We start from the raw sequence: 22,211 nt of genomic DNA on the forward strand, positions 1-22,211 counted from the left end.
CTTTGCACACAAGTTAGCTGGCTCAGTGGGACGGGGAGGGGGGGCCACAGAGCAGAGGGTGGCAGGGGCGGGGGAGCGTTGTTAGGAACACGGCGGAGGTAGTATCCCAGCTGGTCTCTGTTACTATCGTGAAGAAGGGGGAGTGTATGCAAATGGCGACTGTGTTAAACTTTCATTTGGATTTCATTTACTGGTTTGGCAATAGTGTTTTTTGTTGTAACTTATTTATTGCTATTATTTTTATTTCTCCCCCACATTTACTGGTACCTACTGTATATATTATTTTAAGAAAACTAAGACTACAGGAGGAAAACACACACAAAAGTTTTTTCCTAAATACTCCCTGCTAAAATGGGGGATGCGTCTTAGATGACAGTGCATTTTATATGCCGTAAAATACGGTATGTGGTTTGCTGATTCTATACTGGACTGCTGTTGCCCCATCAAGTGAGTGGGGTGACAAGATGGACATGCTCCCCCACTCTTTATACAGAAGAGGAAACAACAAATTGATCCCCCCCCCCCACTTTTTTATTGAACTTAACTTAAAACGTGCTGCTATAAAAATAATAAATATTAGTGCAGCAAAATAAGTTCTTAAAAGGGGAGATTAAAAAGATATTAGAAAATTTTCCCCAGATCAGGATTTTTTTTTTATATACTCCTGTACTGTACTCTCAGCCATCGACAGCCCCGTGCCAACTGAACAATTTTTTTCACATCAACTTTGTACAGGTAACCCTTGATATACAGTATCCCAAGATGCGATATTTCACTTTAACAATGGTAATAAATTAAGACCATCTCGCAATATACGATCAATACAGCTCACTTTAATGATATCCATCGAATGATCATTGATATTCATTGGTTGGAATTATTTTTCTCTAGCGAAAATTATGGGTTGTATATACAGCCACTCCTCGACTTACGACGGGATTAGGGACCCAAATCCAGGCTGTAGGTCGAATTGGTCCTAAGTCGAAAATGCGAAGATAATACATAGAAAATGTAAAATGGGTGTCTCTTTTTCTTCTCAGCACCACAAAACTCTTACTTTTAAGCATGCCAGCCATTTTAAAGGGAATTACAAACGTAAATTTTGTCAGTACACAGCGCAATCACTAACGTCGGGACTCAAAAATACGTAATTTGAAAAAATTTTGGTATTGGGGCGGTCATATGTCCGGTGATCGTAAGTCGAGTACGGTAGTGGCTGTACAGTATGCCCGGATAATTCACACATTTTTATTTCACGGTTCTCTATTATTCGCGGATGACACCTTGGATGTACCCAAAAATATCTGCGGGTAGTTTTAAAGTTGTTGGCATTTTTGCAGCCGGGACAAGAGTCATTCGTTCTAGAGACTGTAATTTCCTTTACCTGTATTGTATATATATATATATGTGTGTGTGTGTCTCTAGACACACACACACACACACAACACATACTGTACAAAAAATAATAATGGGAAAATCCTCTCACAAATAATTAGCTAAAAGCATGAAAATCAAAGTTCAGGTTCGGTCATTTTTGAAAATGAATTATGAACTTTAAATATAAAACATTACACCATTCCAACAAATTACAGCATGGGCTGCACTTACCCATGTATTCTGGCAAGTGGAAAAATAAGACATAGTTTCTGATGAAACTCTGAGAATTCTCGGTAGGAACGAAAAAGGTATGCTGGTTCTCGCTGTCCCTCTCGCTCCACCTCCAAGATATAAACATAGTATTTGTTTGGGTTGTATCGTTTCTGATAGCTATACAGTCTCACCATACGAATCTTGCCATCTTGTGCCAATCTGAAAGTTATCAAAGTAATAATTTGGTAATTTAATAATAACCATAAATGAAGGATTCAATGAGAATCCAAAGTATTCCAAAGCCCCTATACAGTACTGATTTTTTTCGTATAATCATACACAAAATTGAAGGGGGAAAAAATTTTATGGAGGATTGGTCCTGATATCCTAGTTTCTAACTTTGCCAAATCATAAAAAGTCCTTAGGGCTATAAAAGTCTAATTCAGACACTGCTAAAGCATTATAAATGTCTAACTCTAGTCTAACCTTAAAAGGAACATAGAATAACTTTATGAAGGTAACTTTTCAAACAGGAGTCTGATATATTTGTCATTTATTATTAACATTAAAACGTATTACATAATAGATTTAACATTCTAAACAAAACTGACCAAAATAATGAGACAGAACAAATTATTCTCCAAATAAGTATGAGATAATAATGGCATATTTTCTAAAAACACTCAAGTTTTTGATGAGTAGCTATAGGAGATTTGTTAATTTAATAATTAATGAAATTTCATTTTTGAAATTATAAACTAAAGGAGGATTTGATGGAAAGTGAAATATAAAACAGTTGTGCAACTCACGTATACGTCCGTGGGATGAATGACAGGAGTAAATCATCTGAATGATCACCAGAAAACCGCAACTGTGCCAGATTGTGAATAAAGAAGTTAACCTGAAACAGAATATCAAAATAAGAAAACAATTAACAGCATAAATTTAAAATTCACAGATAGTGTCTCCAACTGTACTTATATCTTAATGAGGTAGTGGACTGACTGGCCATGGAAGCACAACCAGTGGTATACATTAGAGGGGAATACAGGGGGAATGTGTCCTCCCCTTAGCCTTAAATAACTATTGGTTTAGTGGGTGACAGATACACTCATCAAAAAAGATTCATTGCCTCACCTGCTTCTTCATGAACCTAGAGATTCAGAGACCTGTGAGGTTTCTGAATCTCTGGGTTCAATGCAGAGGCAGGTGAGGCAACATGACATTTGTTGGCTTTTGTTGGCAAGTGTACATACTACAATCATAACTTATAAAATGACACAACCCTGTTGGTAGTATGTTAATTTACAATAAAGAGGGATTTCTCCTTTTGTCAGTTCCCAACAGTTAGGGATTAACTTCTCTGATCCACTTCCTCCATTCTCCACCATCATTTGCATCTCCCAGTCTTCTAGTAGTTCAATGTACTGCACATCCTTCTCCAATCTGTCCCTCCATGAGCCATCTCTTCACTTGTATTCCCTCAACATTCTTCCCCTAATTGGCTCATTCCATGCTCTTTTTACTGCTTCACCCTCCTCATTTACATGTCCAAACCATTTCAGTCTTCACCGTCTCATTTTTGTACTAATGCATGTCCTCCAGCTCTCCCTTGTATTTTCATTCTTTATATTACCCCTTAAAAACACTATAAGAAGAGGCATCCTGCTGTTACTGTGTACTCTTTCATAGACAATCTATTTGATGGGAGACGAGACACAAATTTAAGGGTTTTTCTGAAGTGAGAACACAGACTGTTTGGTCCTTAGGTGTTATTTTAACTTTGACTGAAATAACAAAACAGCTTACCTGTGTAAACCATGATTTAAGTGACTCTTGAATCATGCGAGAAAACATGGCTCCAGCCTCAGCATTGGTTTTGTCCTGCAGCAGTGATCGCTCAACATATGTCACAGCATCCCAGGTAACTCCAGGTATTCCAGATGATGCCATCTTAAAACAAATGATTGTTGAATGGATATTTCTTGCAAAGAACAGCTGACTTGAATGCAAAAATTAAGTTATGACAAAAGTGCAAATATCTTATTTTTAATCGGTATTCTTTTTATTCTTAAACTCAAATAGCAAAATTTTTTGAGCAGTCAAGAAGATACTACCAGGAAATTTACACAAGAAAACAGTGACTTGCCATTAAGAGTGTTTTAGAAAAACACTCCTTTACATGAATTCAAACTTCCTCTCACTTTATGCATTTACAATTCTTGCAATACTTTTTTGTTTAAGCACACAATGGGCAGAATCCAAAGTACATAAATAAACACTCTCTTCACTCACTGTCCTTCATTCCCTCTAACCCTATTACCAAATGGATTTTGCAATTACATTAATCATTACCTAAGTACTGTACATACAAGTCATGGAATGTTATCAAATGTGTTGTCAGTGGTGCAATATTGTATAAAAAAATTTGAATTATAATAAATGAATAATTCTGAAAGGGTAATCCTATTTAAAAAATAAAAAGTGATAATTCCTTCCTTTGTGTTACATTTCATTCCTGATGTTTCACATTACAGGGGGTCTCAGGTTACGAACGGATTCCGTTCCTAAGGACGTTCGTAAGTACGTCGGAACACATGCAATATGCATACCGGTACCGTACTTATAAAACAATGTTTAAAATCCCACTAAATCATAGCCTAAGTCCTTATATACAGTACATCTAAAATCATTTAATTTAAGACAAAATAAGAAACAGAATGACAAAATACAGTAAATGAAAGTACAAATTTAGTCATCAGGTAAATAAAATACTGAAAATTTCAAGTTAAACCCAGTTCATATCAGCGGGCATTCGTAAGTCGGGGACCTCCTGTATTCCTAAAACTTAATTTGCCTGCAAGACTTACCAGGGCAAACAGATAGAGCAAAAGCTGACCATTGCGCCTGATGATATTGAATGCTCTACAGCAAAGGTCCACAAAACTTTGAAATTTATCAGAAGGCTTCTCTCCTCCATTAATAACATATGCCATATCAGATGTCAGCACAAATGGAGTACGATCTCTCTTGAAGCTCCCAAACTTCTGCGCATCACCGAGGAACTTGCCAAAATCGATATGAAAGAGGTGGCCTGAGGTCTTCAGCATAATGTTATCATTATGACGATCACAAATTCCCAGGATGTATGTAGCCACACAATATCCAGCACAGGAAGCTGCAAGAAGACATATTTTTAAGTAAATTATCACACATACACATACTTGCATACAGTAAATGTATGTATGTGTGTGTGTGTTTATAGTACTGTACTACAGGTATCCCCCGATCTGTGATGGGGTTTTACGTTTCTGAAAAACCCATCGCAGGTCGAGATATCTTAGACCGGGATGAAATAAACATTTTGTATTAAATCTTAGTAAATTAGGAGGTTGTTAAAACACTTAAATTTTAGTGCTACTGTACTATAAACTGAGATACTGTGTAAATTAATGTAAAGGAGTACTACAGTACAGTATAATTATGAAGTTATGGATAAAAGAATCAAATTACCCCCAGCCATCATAAAACTAATGTTATTGCAGTACAGTATAACTCATAACAATTATTGAATTGGTAAGATATCAGTTGCCAGAGGTCTTCAGGTATGCAGAGACTGGATAGTAAGAGTGCACTGTAGATGAACACAGTCATACTGAGCTACAAAATTAAATCATAACAAATTTATCCTTACCAGTAAAGTTATCAACAGCTCTCTGATATTCTAATTGGGAAGGATTCTGTTTTGCTAGCCACTCAGCAATAGGTCGGTCCTGGAAAGACCCTGTGACTCCATATTCAGTCTGGATCTTGCGCAGAGTTTCAGCTTCCTTAACTAATTCAATGATACCTGCATGTGAAAAATATTGCTTATTAGTGAAAAAATCATTCGTGGCATGAGGTACAGTTGTGGAAACGTGTTCCTACATCCCTTGTGGTAGCCCGTGTCTCCAAACGGCAACATCGCAGTACTGTAGTAGTATCACGATTTATGAATGAATGGGTATCGGTGGATAGGTTTGTTATAGGTCATAAAGGTTGGTCGTTTGGAGACACTGCTTACCACAGGGGGTGTAGGAACACATTTCCACAATTGTACAAGTATCTTATACTGTATAATCAAATCGCACAAAGATTGTGGGAACAAAATAATAATAAAGTGCCAAGGTGACTTTATTTCTCCAAAGCTCTTTCCCAGAGTGTCAAAAGTTTTAAGTTGCTTAATGTAGATTAAACAACTTCACTATATGATGTCCCCATTCTCACTACCTGGCCAGGCTGAATGTGCAAAGCTTGAATGATCAGTGTTGATAAGTACGGGTGACCTCAACTATGCACTTGGGGAGTGTGTGAGGCCTTGTGGGAGCAGGTGGAGCAGTGAGTAGCCATGTGAGACTCACTCAGTGTTGCAGTGTCCATTGTTGTATGTAGACCTATGCTATCCTTATCTCGTAGAACATGGATTTGCTACTATTGTTGATGAGCGCAATGTGGTCCAAGTGACCTCTTAGTGCATCTTCTAGCCCCTCTATTTTTCTACTAGTGAAGTGAGAAAGGATTGTTTTAACATTAGAAACAGTTGTAAATACAAAGGTAAGCTGAAGCAGGTAACTGTGCATCTGCACACTTTGCCTATACTATTTCCGTGCTAACCTGGCCCGTAAGCCACGCCCCTCTTCTATAAATATAGTTGATTGGTTCCTGGAAAACGCTCGTGTGGCTGTCCATTTATTCAAACTAAATACTGTTAAATATCTGGACTGTCAAAATAAAAATAATTGCGCGTATTTATATCGACTCTTATCGAGTTTTATCAGCCATATAGTAAATGATTTGGGATATATCCAGCCATGCAAACTGTAGTTCATTACCAATTGTGTTATAATTTTTGGTATCATTTGTTTCTTTTTGCTTTATGTTTGGTACAAAACAAAGAAATAATGAAAAAACTTCATTCGAAAGCGAATTTCATTTTTGACTTCGACCTTTTATGATAAATATTTAAAATTTTCTAACATTCTCTCTGAAGTGCTAATGCCTTGAAATAATTTGCATTTTGATAGTCCAGACACAGTAATTAACAATATTTTAGAAAATAACAGGTCTGCTTACCAAGTGTGAACATATTTAGTTTGAATAATTGGACAGCTACACGAACATTTTCTACGAACCAATCAACTATATTCATTGACGAGGGGTGTGGCTTATGGGCCAGAGGTTAGCATGGAAAAAGTATAGTTGTATGCTTGGCCTTGGAGAAAGCATATGACATTCCATTAAAAGGAATAGCAATAAAATCTGGACCTTAGTCATGCACTCAACATCTCTTTCAACCAAGATAACAATAAGAAGTCCAGAATGTTGATTGAGGATGAGACCCAAAAGGAAATGCAGGATCTCAAGTGGTTGTGTTACTGTTGCTAGTGAGTACAGTTTTCAAATACAGGTAAATACCTATTTTATTTATTCTCAAGTTTTAATATAATGGTATATTGTTGTTTTATTTTAAAAGAGGAGTTCCTATGACTTTTGGGGAGGGGGAGCGCTTTGTCAAATGCCTTCCCTCATTACCATCATAATCATCATTTTATGGTAGTTTTTCATGCTTGAGTTGATTAGTGTACAAATACTGGACAGAGTACTGTAGTATTTTATCTCCTTCTCTTGATATTTATCTTGTACAGTAAGTCCTCACTTAATGCCGTGGTTAAGTTCCTGAAAACGCGACGTTATAAGAAACAACGTTAAGCGAATCAATTTGCCCCATAAGAAATAGATAAAATACGGGAGTTACGTTCCTGACCCTCTCTTTGCCCCATGAAATACATTACATATACAGAAATTCAATGGCATTTTTATAGAAAATACTAATATATATATATATATATATATATATATATATATATATATATATATATATATATATATATATATATATATATATATACTCACCTGAATATGAATTACAGCGCTTAGGAACTTCGTGTTTCTTTTCCTTGTGGTATATATATATATATATATATATATATATATATATATATATATATATATATATATATATATATATATATATATATATATATATATATATATATATATATATATATATATATATATATAAAACTAAATAATTTTGTGTTGGTACTCACCGATGGGCAAAGGTGGTGGAGTAAGTGTGTGGTGCAGAGGAGGAGGGAGGGAGGGATGTATCTAAACACTACACAAATTATTCTGCAAGAATAATGTATGTCAAGTGTTCTTACGTGTCTGACCACACTCAGAAATCCAGCCACCCACTATATTTAGCATACTAGGTCAACTCTTCTGATTTGTCCTCTGAGGAAATGGTTAAATTACATAATGATGTCTCCCAGTCCATTTCAGACCTTTATTGTTCAGAGGTCCCAAAGAGAATTACAGACAAGATGTTTCTCTTTGGTATGACTCATCTATAAGTTCTCTTTGTAGGGATTGTAGAAGTGCTGAGAGTGGCGCAGACAGCGAACAGACCATACGAGATCACAGTATATAACTGTGTGTAGAGCTGTTGTTTGCTCAGTGAGGGCATGCAAAGTTGAAGACTACAGAAGTCAAGTAGCCTCTTGTGAAAGTGATCAGAAAATTTTTTATGCAGTTATGAATAGGCTGTTGGACCAGAGGTCTGGAACTACTATGCTTCCACTTCAGATGCTCAGCTTGCCTCGGATTTTTCCTTGTATTTTTTTATGGCAAAGAATCACATACGTATAAGAAGTGACCTTGATGGCATTTCTTTAAATGAGGAATTTTCAATTGAATTTCAACCGAGTTACACCATAAATCTCACCCTTTCATCGTTTTGTCCTGTAGGGGTAAATAACATTTTGCGCTATATCAAGGATTTGAAGAAGACTTTTTGTTGCCTTGATCCTATAAATGTATCAAAAAGTATCACTTGTTTTTTAATATGCTACGCATTATTTTTTTAATCATGAATAAATGCTTTGCATCCACCTTTTCAGAAGCCTGACCTTTCCTTCTTATCGAAGATTATAAACTGTGCTATGCAGGATTAATTAGTTCCTCTGTTCGAGAGAAATGGTGCAATCCCTCAGTCAGTCTATGGGAAACAATATTCAACAAAAACTGCCGCATGTAAAATTCATAACAATTTGGTAATAAAAACTTGCACAGGAAAGTCCTCCTTCTTGGTCTTGCTGAATCTCTCTCCAGCCTGTGACATGGTGGATCATCACCTGTTGCTACAGGATCTTTGGCCATTCGGTGTCTGTGATGATGCACTCTCACTGGTTGAGTCTTATTTGTCAAAGTGATCTCAATGTGTGATGGGACCTTTCAGACCTGGTCCCTTTGCAGTTTGGAGTTCCACAGGTATCAATTTTGAGATGACTTCTGTTTAGAGTCTATAACAGTAGTCTTGCATTTCTGCTGGATGCTTATGATGTTATTTACCATTTCTATGACAATGATACACAGCTTTATGTGCAAATGATAAATGTCGAGGATACTGAGGAGATAATGAAATCCTCAATGTCCGATATTAAGATTTGGATGGCTAGGAAAACCTAAAGTTGAATGATGGCAAAACTAAGATTATCGTCATCCGAGAAAGGGTGACAGCACAGATGATACTGGCTCTTTAAACTTTGGAGAAGTACAACTCAGTCCTATTGATTCTGTTTGTAATCTTGGAGTGTACTTTGACTCAAAATTGAATTTCAAAGAGCATATAGATTTAGTAGTTAAGAGTTGCTTCATTCATATTCGAAACCTATACTATGTTGTGAAACAGTTTTTGGACAGACAGTGTCTTGTGACACTATTACATTCACTTATTTTGTCTGAGGTTGACTATTGTAACTTTTTATGGGTCTGCCTATCCTAATTATCTACCGAAGAAAGTTCAAACAGTGTTGAACAGGGTTGCCAAGCTTATTTTTGCTCTCCATTGAGGACTCTCACTATCCCATTCTTGAATGAATTGCATTGGCTTCCAATTACACCTGGCATCAAGTTCAAACTCTGCTTAACGACTTTTAAGGCAATTACGTTGATTACCATTAGTATTTTTCTAACACTCTAAATCCTTTGACCACAAGTTCTGAGATGATTTTGCATAACAGAGATGATCCCTCAATGCCTTGAGGAGCCAAGAGCAGTATGGGAATGTTTATTTGCTGCCTGATCCTTTACCTCTACAGCACCCATATTATACAATCAGTTGCTTATATCCATGAAGCAGCTGACTTCTGTGGAGGTCTTTGAGAAACACTTAGACCTTTCTTTTTTTGAAAGCTTTTGATGGAGAATTACAGGGCTTAGGAAGTGTTACAACTTAGGATATAAAAACTGCTACTTTTGTGATCCTTTTCTTTTTCTTTTTTATTATCAGGTGATTGACTTTGTAGTATTTTGAGTGCGAGTGAATTCTTTAGAAGAACTGGCACTTTTGGTAAATAAAAGACAAGCTATTACTCAAACTGGTAGAGTATTTCTTGTGAATGAATATCATTTTGAAAAACTCTACAGAAAGAAGACTTCTGGAAAAGACATCTCCATAGGTAATACAGCAACGTGAAATTGGTAGGTCCTTCAACACAGTGATGCCAGGAAGCTTGGCAAAGGAAAGTAAAAACGAATTTGTCGCAGAAACCATTTTCAGGCAGAATGACTATGTGAAAAAATAAATAAATAAATAAATAAAAAATAAATAAAATACGTACTGGTTTGTTGCACTGATGTAAATTCCATCAAGTTTAACTGAATAATAACAAGGTTCAATGTAGCTCTTAAAATCTTAATTACCTGAAGGAGAAAAAAGTCACTTTTCACATAAATATAAATTAGGATACTGAAAAGAAACTTAAAATTTACATAATCAAATTATTAACTAACCAATTTTATCCCCAGTGGGTACGACACTAAAGGTGACAACTTTAAGGTCAAGTCCCTCTTTCAGCCACAGCTTGTCCATCAGTCGGATCATCTGGATCACCAACATGTCTTGACGGAGGTCGTCTCCTACCTGTATATATACCGGTAACTCATCAACAGTAATGCATGGAAATAAATCATTAGAAAAAAGTAATTGAAAGAACTAAATAGGTATTCTATTAATGGGTTAATAAACAAAATAAATGTCAGAAACTGGAAGGTATGCATTAAATATTACTATATAAAATCTTTATAACTGACAAACTGATAAAAGAATTATAAAATAATCCTGTAACGTCTATATTTTATAACTAAGTTTGGGCTAGATGAGTCATAGATTATCTCCATTAAGCATATAGGATTTCAACCAGGTAAAACCCTCAACCAAGATGAGTAAAATTAATCCCTTGATTAGCTTATAACTTCTCACTGCAACCACATCTCCTAAAAAGAGATACCTGTATTTGGAAGCAAAATTGCCACTGAAGGGAGAAATCTTGATGTTTAAATAGTTGTGCACAGTCCATTTGTCCAGTGAAATCGGACAATTTAATCCAGCCAGCTTTGTGATGAAGTACCCTGTATATTCATTGGGAAGAGGGATGGGGTTAAGTCACTTAGTCCAGACTCATCACCATCATCATTTTAATACCATTTTCCACGATTACATGAAGGTATGGTGTTCCGGTAGCCATTAGGCAAATATTGCAGCTGGATGCACTTCCTATCACAAAACCACTTTTACAGACTCATGAGAGAAAATAAGCTGATGGACCCAGTCTGGGTTATTAACGAAATAAATTCCCAGGTAACTTCAAAACTGTGGACCGACCTGCCGGTGGGAGTTCCTGAGGCCCCTTGTGGAGGGACAGGAGATGGTGCACAACCATCCCCTATGCCACCCACATCTCCTTACCAAATTTCAGCTCTTTATCTTCAAAACTGTAGAAATGCCTAAGGAACATACAAACACACAGATAGACAGACTGTATTCTTTATACTATACATACATAGATATCTGTCCTGGGTGACTGGATAAGGGAATAGGCAGTAATATACACTCCAAGCATTAAGGTGATATGCACCCCCATAAGGGCATGTAACTATACAGCTACACTAAAATAATGTAACATTCTGAGAGCCCCGTACCAGAGTTTACAAGAGCATCATGAAGGAATCATGTCCCATCATCTGGACTTCTTTGGGGATTGGTTTTGTCACCATTTTGTTCCAGAAGTCAAAAACTACTGTAAAGACACCATGCAAACCTGAATGATTTTCATCTGCACATTAAAGTTGTGTTCTTGCTCCCAAACAAAACTTCCATGCTACAACTCATGGACCAGGATATGATTGTTTCCTTCAGGACCTATTACCTGTGCAGAACCTTAGTACAGGCAATCAAGACAACAGACGGTAAGGATGGTAAAATTCTAAATGAATGTTGGAAGTGTTTTAACTTAAACAAAACCACCAGGAACACTGCAGGGTCCTAGAATGAGGTATAGCAAAAGAAACATATTTGTGTATGGAAGACATGCCCTCAGTTTGTGAATGATTGCAAGGAATTTGAGGACTATTAAGACTGTAACTAACAAGCTGGTAGAAATGGGTGAGCAGCTTGAAATTGAGGCAGATGAAGTTAAAGACTTATTCACTTTAAATTCTTAAGGCCTCTCCAACAAAAACCTGCTACTGCTAAGGAGGTCACTAGGGCTCCACCCAAGAGGTTTACAGTCAAGGAGATGGGCGAGGTCTTCAAGCTCGTAGAAGATTCCAGCAGATCTCTAAAGGAGACAACCATTGCCTTACATGCTGCAAAGAAATTTGCAAGAAGGAGGCTGCTGTCCAGGTTTCTCTTGACAGGAGCCTCAAGGAGGTAGAAAGGAAACCAGAGTCAACCCCATCAACCTCTTCTAAATCCCCAGTAAAATCTGAGAAACTCTTATCTTCAACTTCTAATTCAACATCATCAAAATCAAATTGATCATCCACCTCTCTCCTCCAAACAATACCCCTTCTGACAATCATGCCTACCTCAGTGACCAAGGTAATGTAAATTCACCTCATTAGCTCCTCCAATTATACCAATATGTTTTGACTGGCAATACCGCGTGCTCTCACCTCACTGTTGACAGGCTAAGGTATATGGTTATACATCACAATACTAGAATACAATTGGTTTCACCAATTGCCTTCAACTACACCGCAATAAGCCACCACCAATGACAATTTTTAATCTTGTGACATTAAAACAATAAGCATGAAATGACAATAAGAATGAATAAAAAAATTAAAAAAGTTGTGGTGGCAAGTGTTTTACCGAGAGGCGTGCACATATTCTCTCTCACTGCCGTTTGTCAACTGTTGTTCCTACAGGCTAATGTCACTTAACCCGTATATGGTTATACAGTGGTCCCTCGGTTAACGAGCACAATCCGTACTAGAAGGTTGCTCGTTAACCGAAACCATTGTTTCAATGGGTTTTTGGGTAATTGGTTCCAGCTCACCGAAAATTGCCTAAATTCAACAAAAAAGGTAGAAAAGTACACTTACTTTGAGTATGTAGAAGGCTCCTGGATGATGATGATGATGATGGGAATTAGAATGGGGGTGGAGAAGAAAGGAGAAGAGAAGGCATTGGGGGGGGTGAAGAGAAGTCACCCCATGGCGCCATTTCGCCCATAAAATTTTAGTTCTCTTGGTGTAATTCAAGAATATTTTCTTAAAATCAACACTGCACTGCATTATATATAGTCAATACGTTAAATAAATTTCAAAATGACCAATAATTTGCTTGCAAACACAGAAAAAAAGGGTTTAGTTGAAGAGAGTCTCAAGCAAGATGTTACCTCCACTGAAAAGACACAAAGACTGACGCCTGTATGGTGTGTTGAGAGGCTGGATGGTGCGCATAAAACTAGTTTCATTACCTTCAATTATGTTCAATAATTGTTAAAATGACTAAAAAATTTAATATTAAACTTTTAAAATTATTGAATAGTATAAACTTCTTGATATTTGCTAAAATGGTAAGGAATTTAAGCCCTAGAACCGATTACTGTATTGGCGGACTAATACTACAGCTGGTGGACCGCCAAATGCAAGCGAAAACATGTTCAGGTCGGCTCGTAAGAAACTCGTTGATCGAGGGATTGCTCGTTAACAGAAGTTAAGAATCTTATGGAAGGTAACTCGTTAACAGAAATCTCGTTAACCAAGGCGCTAGTTAACCGAGGGACCACTGTATACGTATATATTATACATTATAACAGGTCACATCAGCCACGGTTTTATACGTATTTATACCCTTGGGCAATTAAATTTTGCGCCCGGTCAAACTTGAAAAAGAACCATGAGGAAATATTAGAAATTACATAGTGATAATTGGCACTTCTTGGAATATAGCCTGAGGCAGTTCTTTACATTAATACATTACTAAACCTAAATAAAACAGGTAACAAAACAGGTGTGGGTGAATCAATTCGATAGTGTGGGAGAACCAACTCTAAATGTAGATGAAATGACTTGTGGGCTTGTTATGTTATGCATCATTGTTATACAGCCACGACTCAGTAACTAAGACTGAACTGAGAGAAACCGGTAAACACGGTAATCCAGGGTTTCACGCCCATGACTATGGCGCTACATTGCCACATTCTGTACCTGTTCCCTCACACATTCCCAGGCCATGATACGTTCATGTGGAGGAAACTGTACATAACCCTCTGTACTTCTCAGAAAGGCTATTAATGCTGCAAAGCCTCTGAATACCATGAAACTTGGAACAAATGCCCAGTTGTGTTAATATGACAACTTTCACAATTACCTTAGATATGTAAACTTAGATGCTTCACACTATGAACTCATCATCACTGTGTTATAGCCATTAACCACACTTTCTCTTACAGCTCTTCACCTTTATTGTACAGTACATAATTAACATGAAATTTAAAAATGCAGAAAAAATAATTTATTTATTTTTCCACTTATTACATGATAGTAAATGAGGAGAAAGTGGCCAATCAAGCAACTGGCTGAGCGAGTGTCTCCGATGATTTTGAGGATAAGTTATTTGATGATTGTGGGAGAAAGCTAACATTTTGAAAGCTTATATGAAGACTTAACAACATAGTGAGTACAGTACTATTCTAGAATAACGAAATAAGTTAGTGAAATAAATAAGCATGCTAGTAATAAAAAACTGCAATATGTTAGCATACTTTCATTGATATTTAGGAAAAATTTACAAATATAGAGAATTCTTTTCCATAACTTCAAGATTTTCATTCACAAATAAAATCCTGGGACGTTTTTTCCCCATAACTTCTGAATTTTTATAAACCAAAGCTTTGCAAATTGGAAGCTACCTGTATCTACAGACTTTGATGCATATTAGTACTGTACGCTATTGAAGGGTTCAAAATTGAAGGTACAGTCCCGGACGAATGTTCTCGCTACAGTCAAGGTGGATGGTGGATAAGTCTGCCTACCCTTACTGGACGACGGGTCTGCTGTCCAGCCATTGCCTCCCTCCCCCTCCCTAACTTCAATTTCTTCAATGTTACTTTTTTTTTTGCAACTCATTTCCCACTACAGAGGAGGGTGGCTGGAATCAATAGCAATACAATGTCCCTTCATTTGCTGTTACAGGTTTTTATTAACTGAAGTACCACACATGGTATGATATGCTGTCTATAATAAATCATAAATTCATCATGAACTAATATTTTTCCAATTTTAAAAATTATAAGCATTGTACAATCTAGGAAATAAGCAAAGAGTACTGTTTAGCACTTTTTTTTACATTTAAAAAAATTGCTAAATATTTCTATTCTCACCTTAAAGATGGCATGAATTGGATCAGTGTTTTTCTCAGAGGACAGGAAGGCCAACTTCAGGGGGACAGTGAAGGAGTTGAAATATGAACAGTTCTTCACATCAACCCCAGCAACTTCCAGTGAAGGTGAGAGCGGTAGAGATGTTGGGCTCACCTGACAACAAGATATTCTATAATCAGATACAATTCAATAATAATGCATTTATTTATCAAATCTCAGATTTGGATAAATGACCCTGAAATCCATTTTCTAGCAAAGCCCAAAAGTTAGCAGCCTAGTAATACTAGGCATTTTGTGAAGGTTCTTAAATCTTCAGCTAGAACCTCCTAACTTCAGCTCAGGCGAATCTGTTAAACTCTGGATAGACATACTGTATTACATATCCTTTCCCCAGAGCTATCAACATGCAATGAGGGGAACATAACACAGTAATTCTGTTATGAAGAACTGAAGGTCTATTCAAAGGCATGACTTTCCGACTGAGCACTCAATAACCATGGCAACAGGCTCCACCCAAACAAGTCTTTCTCAGCCTCAATGAATCCTAGCAACCTGGGCATATTTAATCATTGTTACCTCAGTTCCTGCTGGCTGGTCACTACTTCAGGAGAGATGGGAGAGTTTATATGCTGCCTGACTTTAGATTCCATAAGAAAAAGGAATTTCATGATCAATTCTCCCTTTCTAGCTTACTCTTCACTAGGTAGTTCACAATTTTAAGGAAGTAAGAACTAAGGTAGAGGAGGTGCAAAAAGAAACAAACTGACAAGTAAACATACACACAGACCAGGGGAATCCTAATTAAGATCCCCTTTAATACCTCAGTATAAAGAATCCTTCAAAAACAATAAAACCTTGGAAGAAACATATACTGTATGAAGCTGATAAAACTTGAGGTTATAATGTATACTGGCTTCAGAAGAAAGTCTACTAGATAGAGGAAAGAGTTTGTAGAAGCTGTTCAATGTAGTGATGGAGGTGCATGAATTTTGTAAGGAATTCACTGATAAACTCCAACAGTACAGTATTGTTGTTTGTAAAAAAAATTAAGGCTTTGATAGGTACTCCTATACAGTAATAAAAGTACTGGTACAGTTTTTTTAAAGGTTACAGGTGTATGCGTATCACTATTTGAGGTTAAATATTAATAAAATTGGGGTTTTGTAAGGTGGTTCAGAACCTAACCACCCCCACAATTATATTGTTTCTTTAGGGAATTTACTTTTGGGTTCCAAACAACCACCCTTGGAACTGGTCCTTTTTTAATTGTGCCAATTGCAATAACAAAAGTGCATTGGGTCCTAGTAGCAAATCTTCAAGCTACCTTTCATTCATTATGGAAAACATATGTGCGTCGTCATTAGTGGCAGTCTGTTACCCACCACCTCTCGGTTCCTCTCCCCTAGTCACTCAGCCCCCACATACTCACTTCACTCCACCAGTTGAATAAATGTAAGTATTTTTTTCCTCTTCTGCATACATATATCTAATTTAAAATATAATTATGTTTTTAATTTTTTTTTTTTTTGCACACACATCACTGTGCAGGTTTTCCAACAGTTGTAGTCTAAGGGTTAACCTCCTTTTCTGACATTCTCCTGGAATACAACCCCTGCAGAAATCAAGGGTTTATGTTAGTATTCATACCTCAAGACTATCATGAATATTCTTCAAGTCTCGGCCAAGCAGGTTCATCCGCTGACTGTCCTTTGTATCCTTAATGTTCATAGCTGTTGCATAGAGACTCTGGAAAATATAAAAGATAAGGATGGTGAATACAGCATAAACCGTGACAAATAATTTGATACATCCATCTTCCACAATATTACTTCAACATTCATTGGCTTAACTCTGTGCTATCCAAGACTGTACAGTGCAGGACAGTACTGCAATATAGGCTACACTAAGGCTAAAAAAGTTTAATTTCTAAACAAATTAAATGGTTCAGATAGTGTCCTAGGTTGCACACAGACATGGGATAACCAACCATGAGAGAACAGTATATACTCTACTGTACAATCATGTTAATTATCCATGTAACTGTGTTTATTCTGTATAATACACAAGAGTGTGGGGGTTGAATAGCATTCAAGACTTTTACAAGTGTTTACTTCATACGAAGTTACGATCAATATGTATAAATTCAGTGTACACAAGGCTTTCCAAAAATGTAATGCCCATGTAAAGTAAGGGCCCACTGTACCTCATAATAATAATGGTTGCCTCTCGTGTATGAGGATGGCCGGCCCTAGGACCACCTAGGTGTGAATTTGTTTAAAGGTGTAAATACTGTTGCCAACACAACAACCACACCCTAAGTCCCTAATTTAACAAATTGCATGACCCAATGCTAAGGAATAGTCCGAGAAGACCGGACAACTAGCCAACTGCATTAGCTAACCATTACCTCGGAACACGAGCTGCAAATCGATTAACGTCCAGTTTCCCAATTACTGCTGGGTAGAAATGAGGCAACTGGCATAAAGAAACTTGCCCATAGTTTCACCCTGCCCAAGGATTGAACTCGGGTCCACTCTCTTGCGAGGCCAGCATGCTGACCATTGCACCACAGGTCGCTGTGTACCTCATAAGTACTGTATCACACTCACCAATCCACAGGAGCCACAAAAAAGTTGCATATAGAGCAGATATTAACTAACCCTGAGTACAGCTTCCTGAGTAAGAAGTCTATTCTCTATGTTCTTGCCACAGATGGCCATGAGTGCCCGAGTTACCAAATTGAGACGTCGCCGGTATCGGGCATCACTGACCACCTCTCGTTCACCACCCATATTGGTCTGCGAAGGAAAGGAAAAAGGCATAAATCTGTTTATCCACCGACTCTTTTTCTCACAAAATTATATAATTCTCACCTACAAGAAGTGACGCTGGTTTACTAATCATGATAGGAAACACGACAATCTACGTAATAATGAAGGATTAACTTTCAAAGTACATTTTATATCTAAGCACAGAATTAGGTGGCTCACACATTTTTACCTCTTATCATTTTTTCATCATTTACACACCTGCAGAGGAAGGCACTGATTGAGCAGCCAATATAGGTGATGTGCTAGCCTGGGTGAGGTGAGTGCACGTTCTAGTAACAATTCTGCTGTGGGAGATATGTCCCAAGCTTCATGTTTTACTGCTTGCACCAACTGGGGCAAGAATGTTATCAGCTCATCTGACCCAAGACCTCTGATCCATTCTACTGCACGAGCACGCACCACACTGTCTGCAAAACTGCAAGTATACAAAAAATAATATAATAATAATAATAATAAATAAGTAAATAAAATAAATAAATAAAATAAAATGAATAAATAATAAAATAAAATAAAATAAAATAAAATAAATAAATAAAATAAAATAAATAAATAATATTGCATGTATTGTATCTCAAAAAAGTATCTGCCAGGATGGGTCCAATGACTTCCGAAATGCTACATGCAACTCGGGAGGGTTCGTATGCATTGCTTTGTGGCATACTGATCCTACTACATTTAGTAACTGAACATCATATTGATTATGCCAAAATAAATAGAAAATGCATTACTTATGTTAAATTATATACCAAAGTTAATGCATGTGCCAATATCTATCATCTGTGGTCTCAATGTTTCACACAGTGTGGACAGATACTTTTTTGAGATACTGTACATGAGTATCAGTTTATAATAATACACCCACCTCTCGTTTTACGCGGGGGTTACGTTCTTGAAAACCACTACTTAATTAAAAAACGCATAAATTAAATATATTGTTCCCATAAGAATACATGTAAATGGTACAGGTTAGGAGAACCATCATATACCGCACAGGGTACAAACAGTGCTCTCACTTAAACCAAGCACACGGCCAACCTCCGACACACGCTCTCCTCTTTGAAGGCGGGTGATCACATTTAATTTAATGTCCATTGCGATTGTATTTCGTGCCTTTATGGCTTTAGGCGCCCCAGAGGAGGCAGATAAGACATTTTCCAGACATGCTCAATGGGGAAAACAGCGTTGAACACTAAAAAGGTACGTGATATACACACAATGCAAATGAGAGCACAGAGAAAAAGTACCGGTAGTGCTGGTGTGAACTGAGAAAGCGATACGCGTGAAGCTTGCTGGACGTCGTCACAGTTGTTGTACAGAATACTTCATTATCATCATTTTCTTCATCATTAGTACCTGTAGTAATAATCTTTATGATTACATTATTATAATAATTATTATTTTTAATAATAATATCAAAATCGTTGATGTTGATATGACTGACTTTATAGTAATAATTTACAAGCACCTCACCAGGCATCATACACGACTCCACCCAGGCGACCAGGCGAATACGCACGGCAAATTTAAACTGTCTTGAGCACGTTATTTCAAAAATTGGCAGGCGTAAATTAGCTTTTGGTATTAATTGAACAATCGCGTTATTCCAAAAACGCTTAAATCAAGCGCGAGTTACCTGTATAAGAAAATTAGCCTAGTTTCTGGAAACAGTTTTTATGAACATAACTGTTACCCATTGTTAACCCATTTCCCTTTTAGGTGACAAATTGCACTCCTGAGTGAGTGTGACTAATTTAAGTAATTTTCTTTTTTCTATCTAAACTTTCTTTGATATCAACTGCATCTAAAACAAATGTAAAACCTTCTCTACACACTCCACTTCTTATAAACCAAGTCTTCACACACATTACCAATAGAAAAGTGACAACACTGACGGAACCCTGCCACCAAAAATTACAGTACCTGTACCGATTTCAGCTTGTCAATTACTGGTATGAAGTTCCCCTTCCTTTCAATTTGGAGATCAGTCTACTATTTCTCAAGTGAGCTTGACTTCCTTCAATGAGAAAGTGATAGTGGGACTCATTGACCTGATGACCCATTTGAGACCGAGTGAATACAGCACAGTCCATGCAAGAACAGGCAGTGTGGTTGGCACCGCACTCAACTGTCATCGCTTCCCAGCCATAAAGTTAGGTACCCATTCCTAGATACGTGGAATGGGGGTGCGTCAGGCACAAACAAGAGATCCTTTTAGGACGGGGAGAGCACCGTGTCCACTCATCCACTGATTTTAACAACTGAAGAAAGATCAATAACAAAGAACTCTCAGTATAAACCATCCTAACAAAATCTTGGAAACATTTCAAACCAGCTCTCATAGTCTGTCAGTGGACTCCCATGAGAAACACATTAAGAAACATGCAAGAGTTGCATTATACTTTAAAAGAAACAAGAGCCTTAAAAATTACAGCCATGAGTTCAGTATTATCATAGGTGCAGCAGACAAACTGACACCCTCCTCCCCAATTTCCCAAACTAAAGCTGGAATATTGCAAGTCCCAAGGTTTGTCTCCCTGAGCTACCAGGATCACCATCACCTCTACTTCACTTTGAAAATAATCTACCGTAAGGTCCTTTTCCCTTCCTCTGGTTCCCAAGAGAGGAATGGGTAATTTATTATGAAAAAGAATTCTTAGATTTTATCCCATGCCTAGCATACAGCCGAGAGAAAGATCAAAAGTAGAAGGCTTTAATAATAATACTGCACAATTTACATTGTCCATTTTATATGGTTATAAGAAAGGCTTAGATTTTACACCTACTTGTGCACTATAGGGGTTGGTCTGTAACTTGGAAGAGGCAAAATCAGATCATACCAAGTGGCCTAATATGTACGAGGAGTTTTCTTAAGATTTCAAATGTCATGAAATTGTGTGAAATGTTATTTTCTGTATTGAATTGGTGAGGTGTCACTGCATTACTAGAAGAATGAAGTAACTACGGTGAAATGCTGTTTTCTTAATCCCATACTTCCATGGTTTACTTTCATGAAACAATGATTATAAAGGGTGTGTGCCTATCAACATCCTTGGAAAAACTGAGTCATTAGTCTGAAGAAGCCAAATTCTTATTGATGTTGTTTGATACATTATTTGTTAGTCTTTACCATATTCAATGATGAGAAGTGAATTTGATACACACCATGGTAGAAGAAGGTGTAAGGCATCTGCAGGTGATGGTGAGGCCCAATTCTTTACAAGAGAATGAAGGTCTGCAAGGCAAGACACATCCCAAGAGTGTGCTGCAAGCAACACTTTGGCTAATGCAAAAGGTTCTTCATGCAGGTAATGACGTTTTTCCCACAGAATTTCTCGATCTTCCACCGAACCCCTGAAAAGAAAAATGCAGTTTTATTGTGAGAAACAAAAGATAATGGATAAATCTTGAAATCTATTTTGTAAGCAAGTCTGTACCAGGCCACTTATGCATATACACACACTCATACATATATTTGTTTCACATCTTTGGGACCAACCACTGGAGAATAAATATACACAACCATGATGTATACTGTATACGTAAGCCCTATGGTTTGTGCCTTTGTTCCAAATAATGCCCCTCTAGGTCATGTGATATAGGAGGAGTAATGCATAAAAATAAAAATGCAGAAAAGCCAGTGGAGTATTAAATACTAAAATATGTTCTTGCATACTGGATTTATACAGTATTTGGACAATACAGTTATGAATGTTATTGCACCAGGCAAGATCTGGTGATGAGAAGAGCATCCAGCCATAAAAGTTGTTGCAAATTTGCCTAAGGGCATCTGGGACACAATGCCATTGGGTATTGATGGCTAACCCACACAAACATGGAAAATGGCCATAAAATGGTAATGATGATGACACTTGGTGGGTGAAAGATTGTACTGCTCTGGATTCTGCCAACACTGCACAGTAAAGGAGAGTTTGCAATAGTTAAGAAAATCATCTTTTATTTGTTATTTTATATTGCTGTGTGCTTTATCAGAGGTGTGATTAACTAATAAGCAGCA

The 22,211-nt window shown here is 37.1% G+C and overlaps 1 protein-coding gene across 4 annotated transcripts in view; it reads right to left on the reverse strand.

Annotated features, from left to right (window-relative positions):
- The window catches only part of LOC121872594 (phosphatidylinositol 4-phosphate 3-kinase C2 domain-containing subunit alpha-like), a 73,368-nt gene that overhangs the window by 10,007 nt on the left and 41,150 nt on the right, over positions 1–22,211 (reverse strand). For all 4 annotated transcript variants that reach the window (XM_042375442.1, XM_042375440.1, XM_042375441.1 and 1 more), the window contains 11 exons: positions 21,359–21,547; positions 18,395–18,611; positions 18,026–18,163; positions 17,013–17,111; positions 15,366–15,518; positions 10,486–10,615; positions 5,285–5,440; positions 4,461–4,768; positions 3,400–3,543; positions 2,400–2,491; positions 1,609–1,809 (listed from right to left, as the gene is read on the reverse strand). In XM_042375442.1, coding sequence (XP_042231376.1) covers positions 1,609–1,809; positions 2,400–2,491; positions 3,400–3,543; positions 4,461–4,768; positions 5,285–5,440; positions 10,486–10,615; positions 15,366–15,518; positions 17,013–17,111; positions 18,026–18,163; positions 18,395–18,611; positions 21,359–21,547 — 1,827 coding nt within the window. The remainder of the gene's footprint in view (positions 1–1,608; positions 1,810–2,399; positions 2,492–3,399; positions 3,544–4,460; positions 4,769–5,284; positions 5,441–10,485; positions 10,616–15,365; positions 15,519–17,012; positions 17,112–18,025; positions 18,164–18,394; positions 18,612–21,358; positions 21,548–22,211) is intronic.

The sequence above is a fragment of the Homarus americanus genome, unplaced genomic scaffold, assembly GCF_018991925.1.
Source record: "Homarus americanus isolate GMGI-L3 unplaced genomic scaffold, GMGI_Hamer_2.0 scaffold39155, whole genome shotgun sequence".
Classification (NCBI taxonomy): domain Eukaryota; kingdom Metazoa; phylum Arthropoda; class Malacostraca; order Decapoda; family Nephropidae; genus Homarus; species Homarus americanus.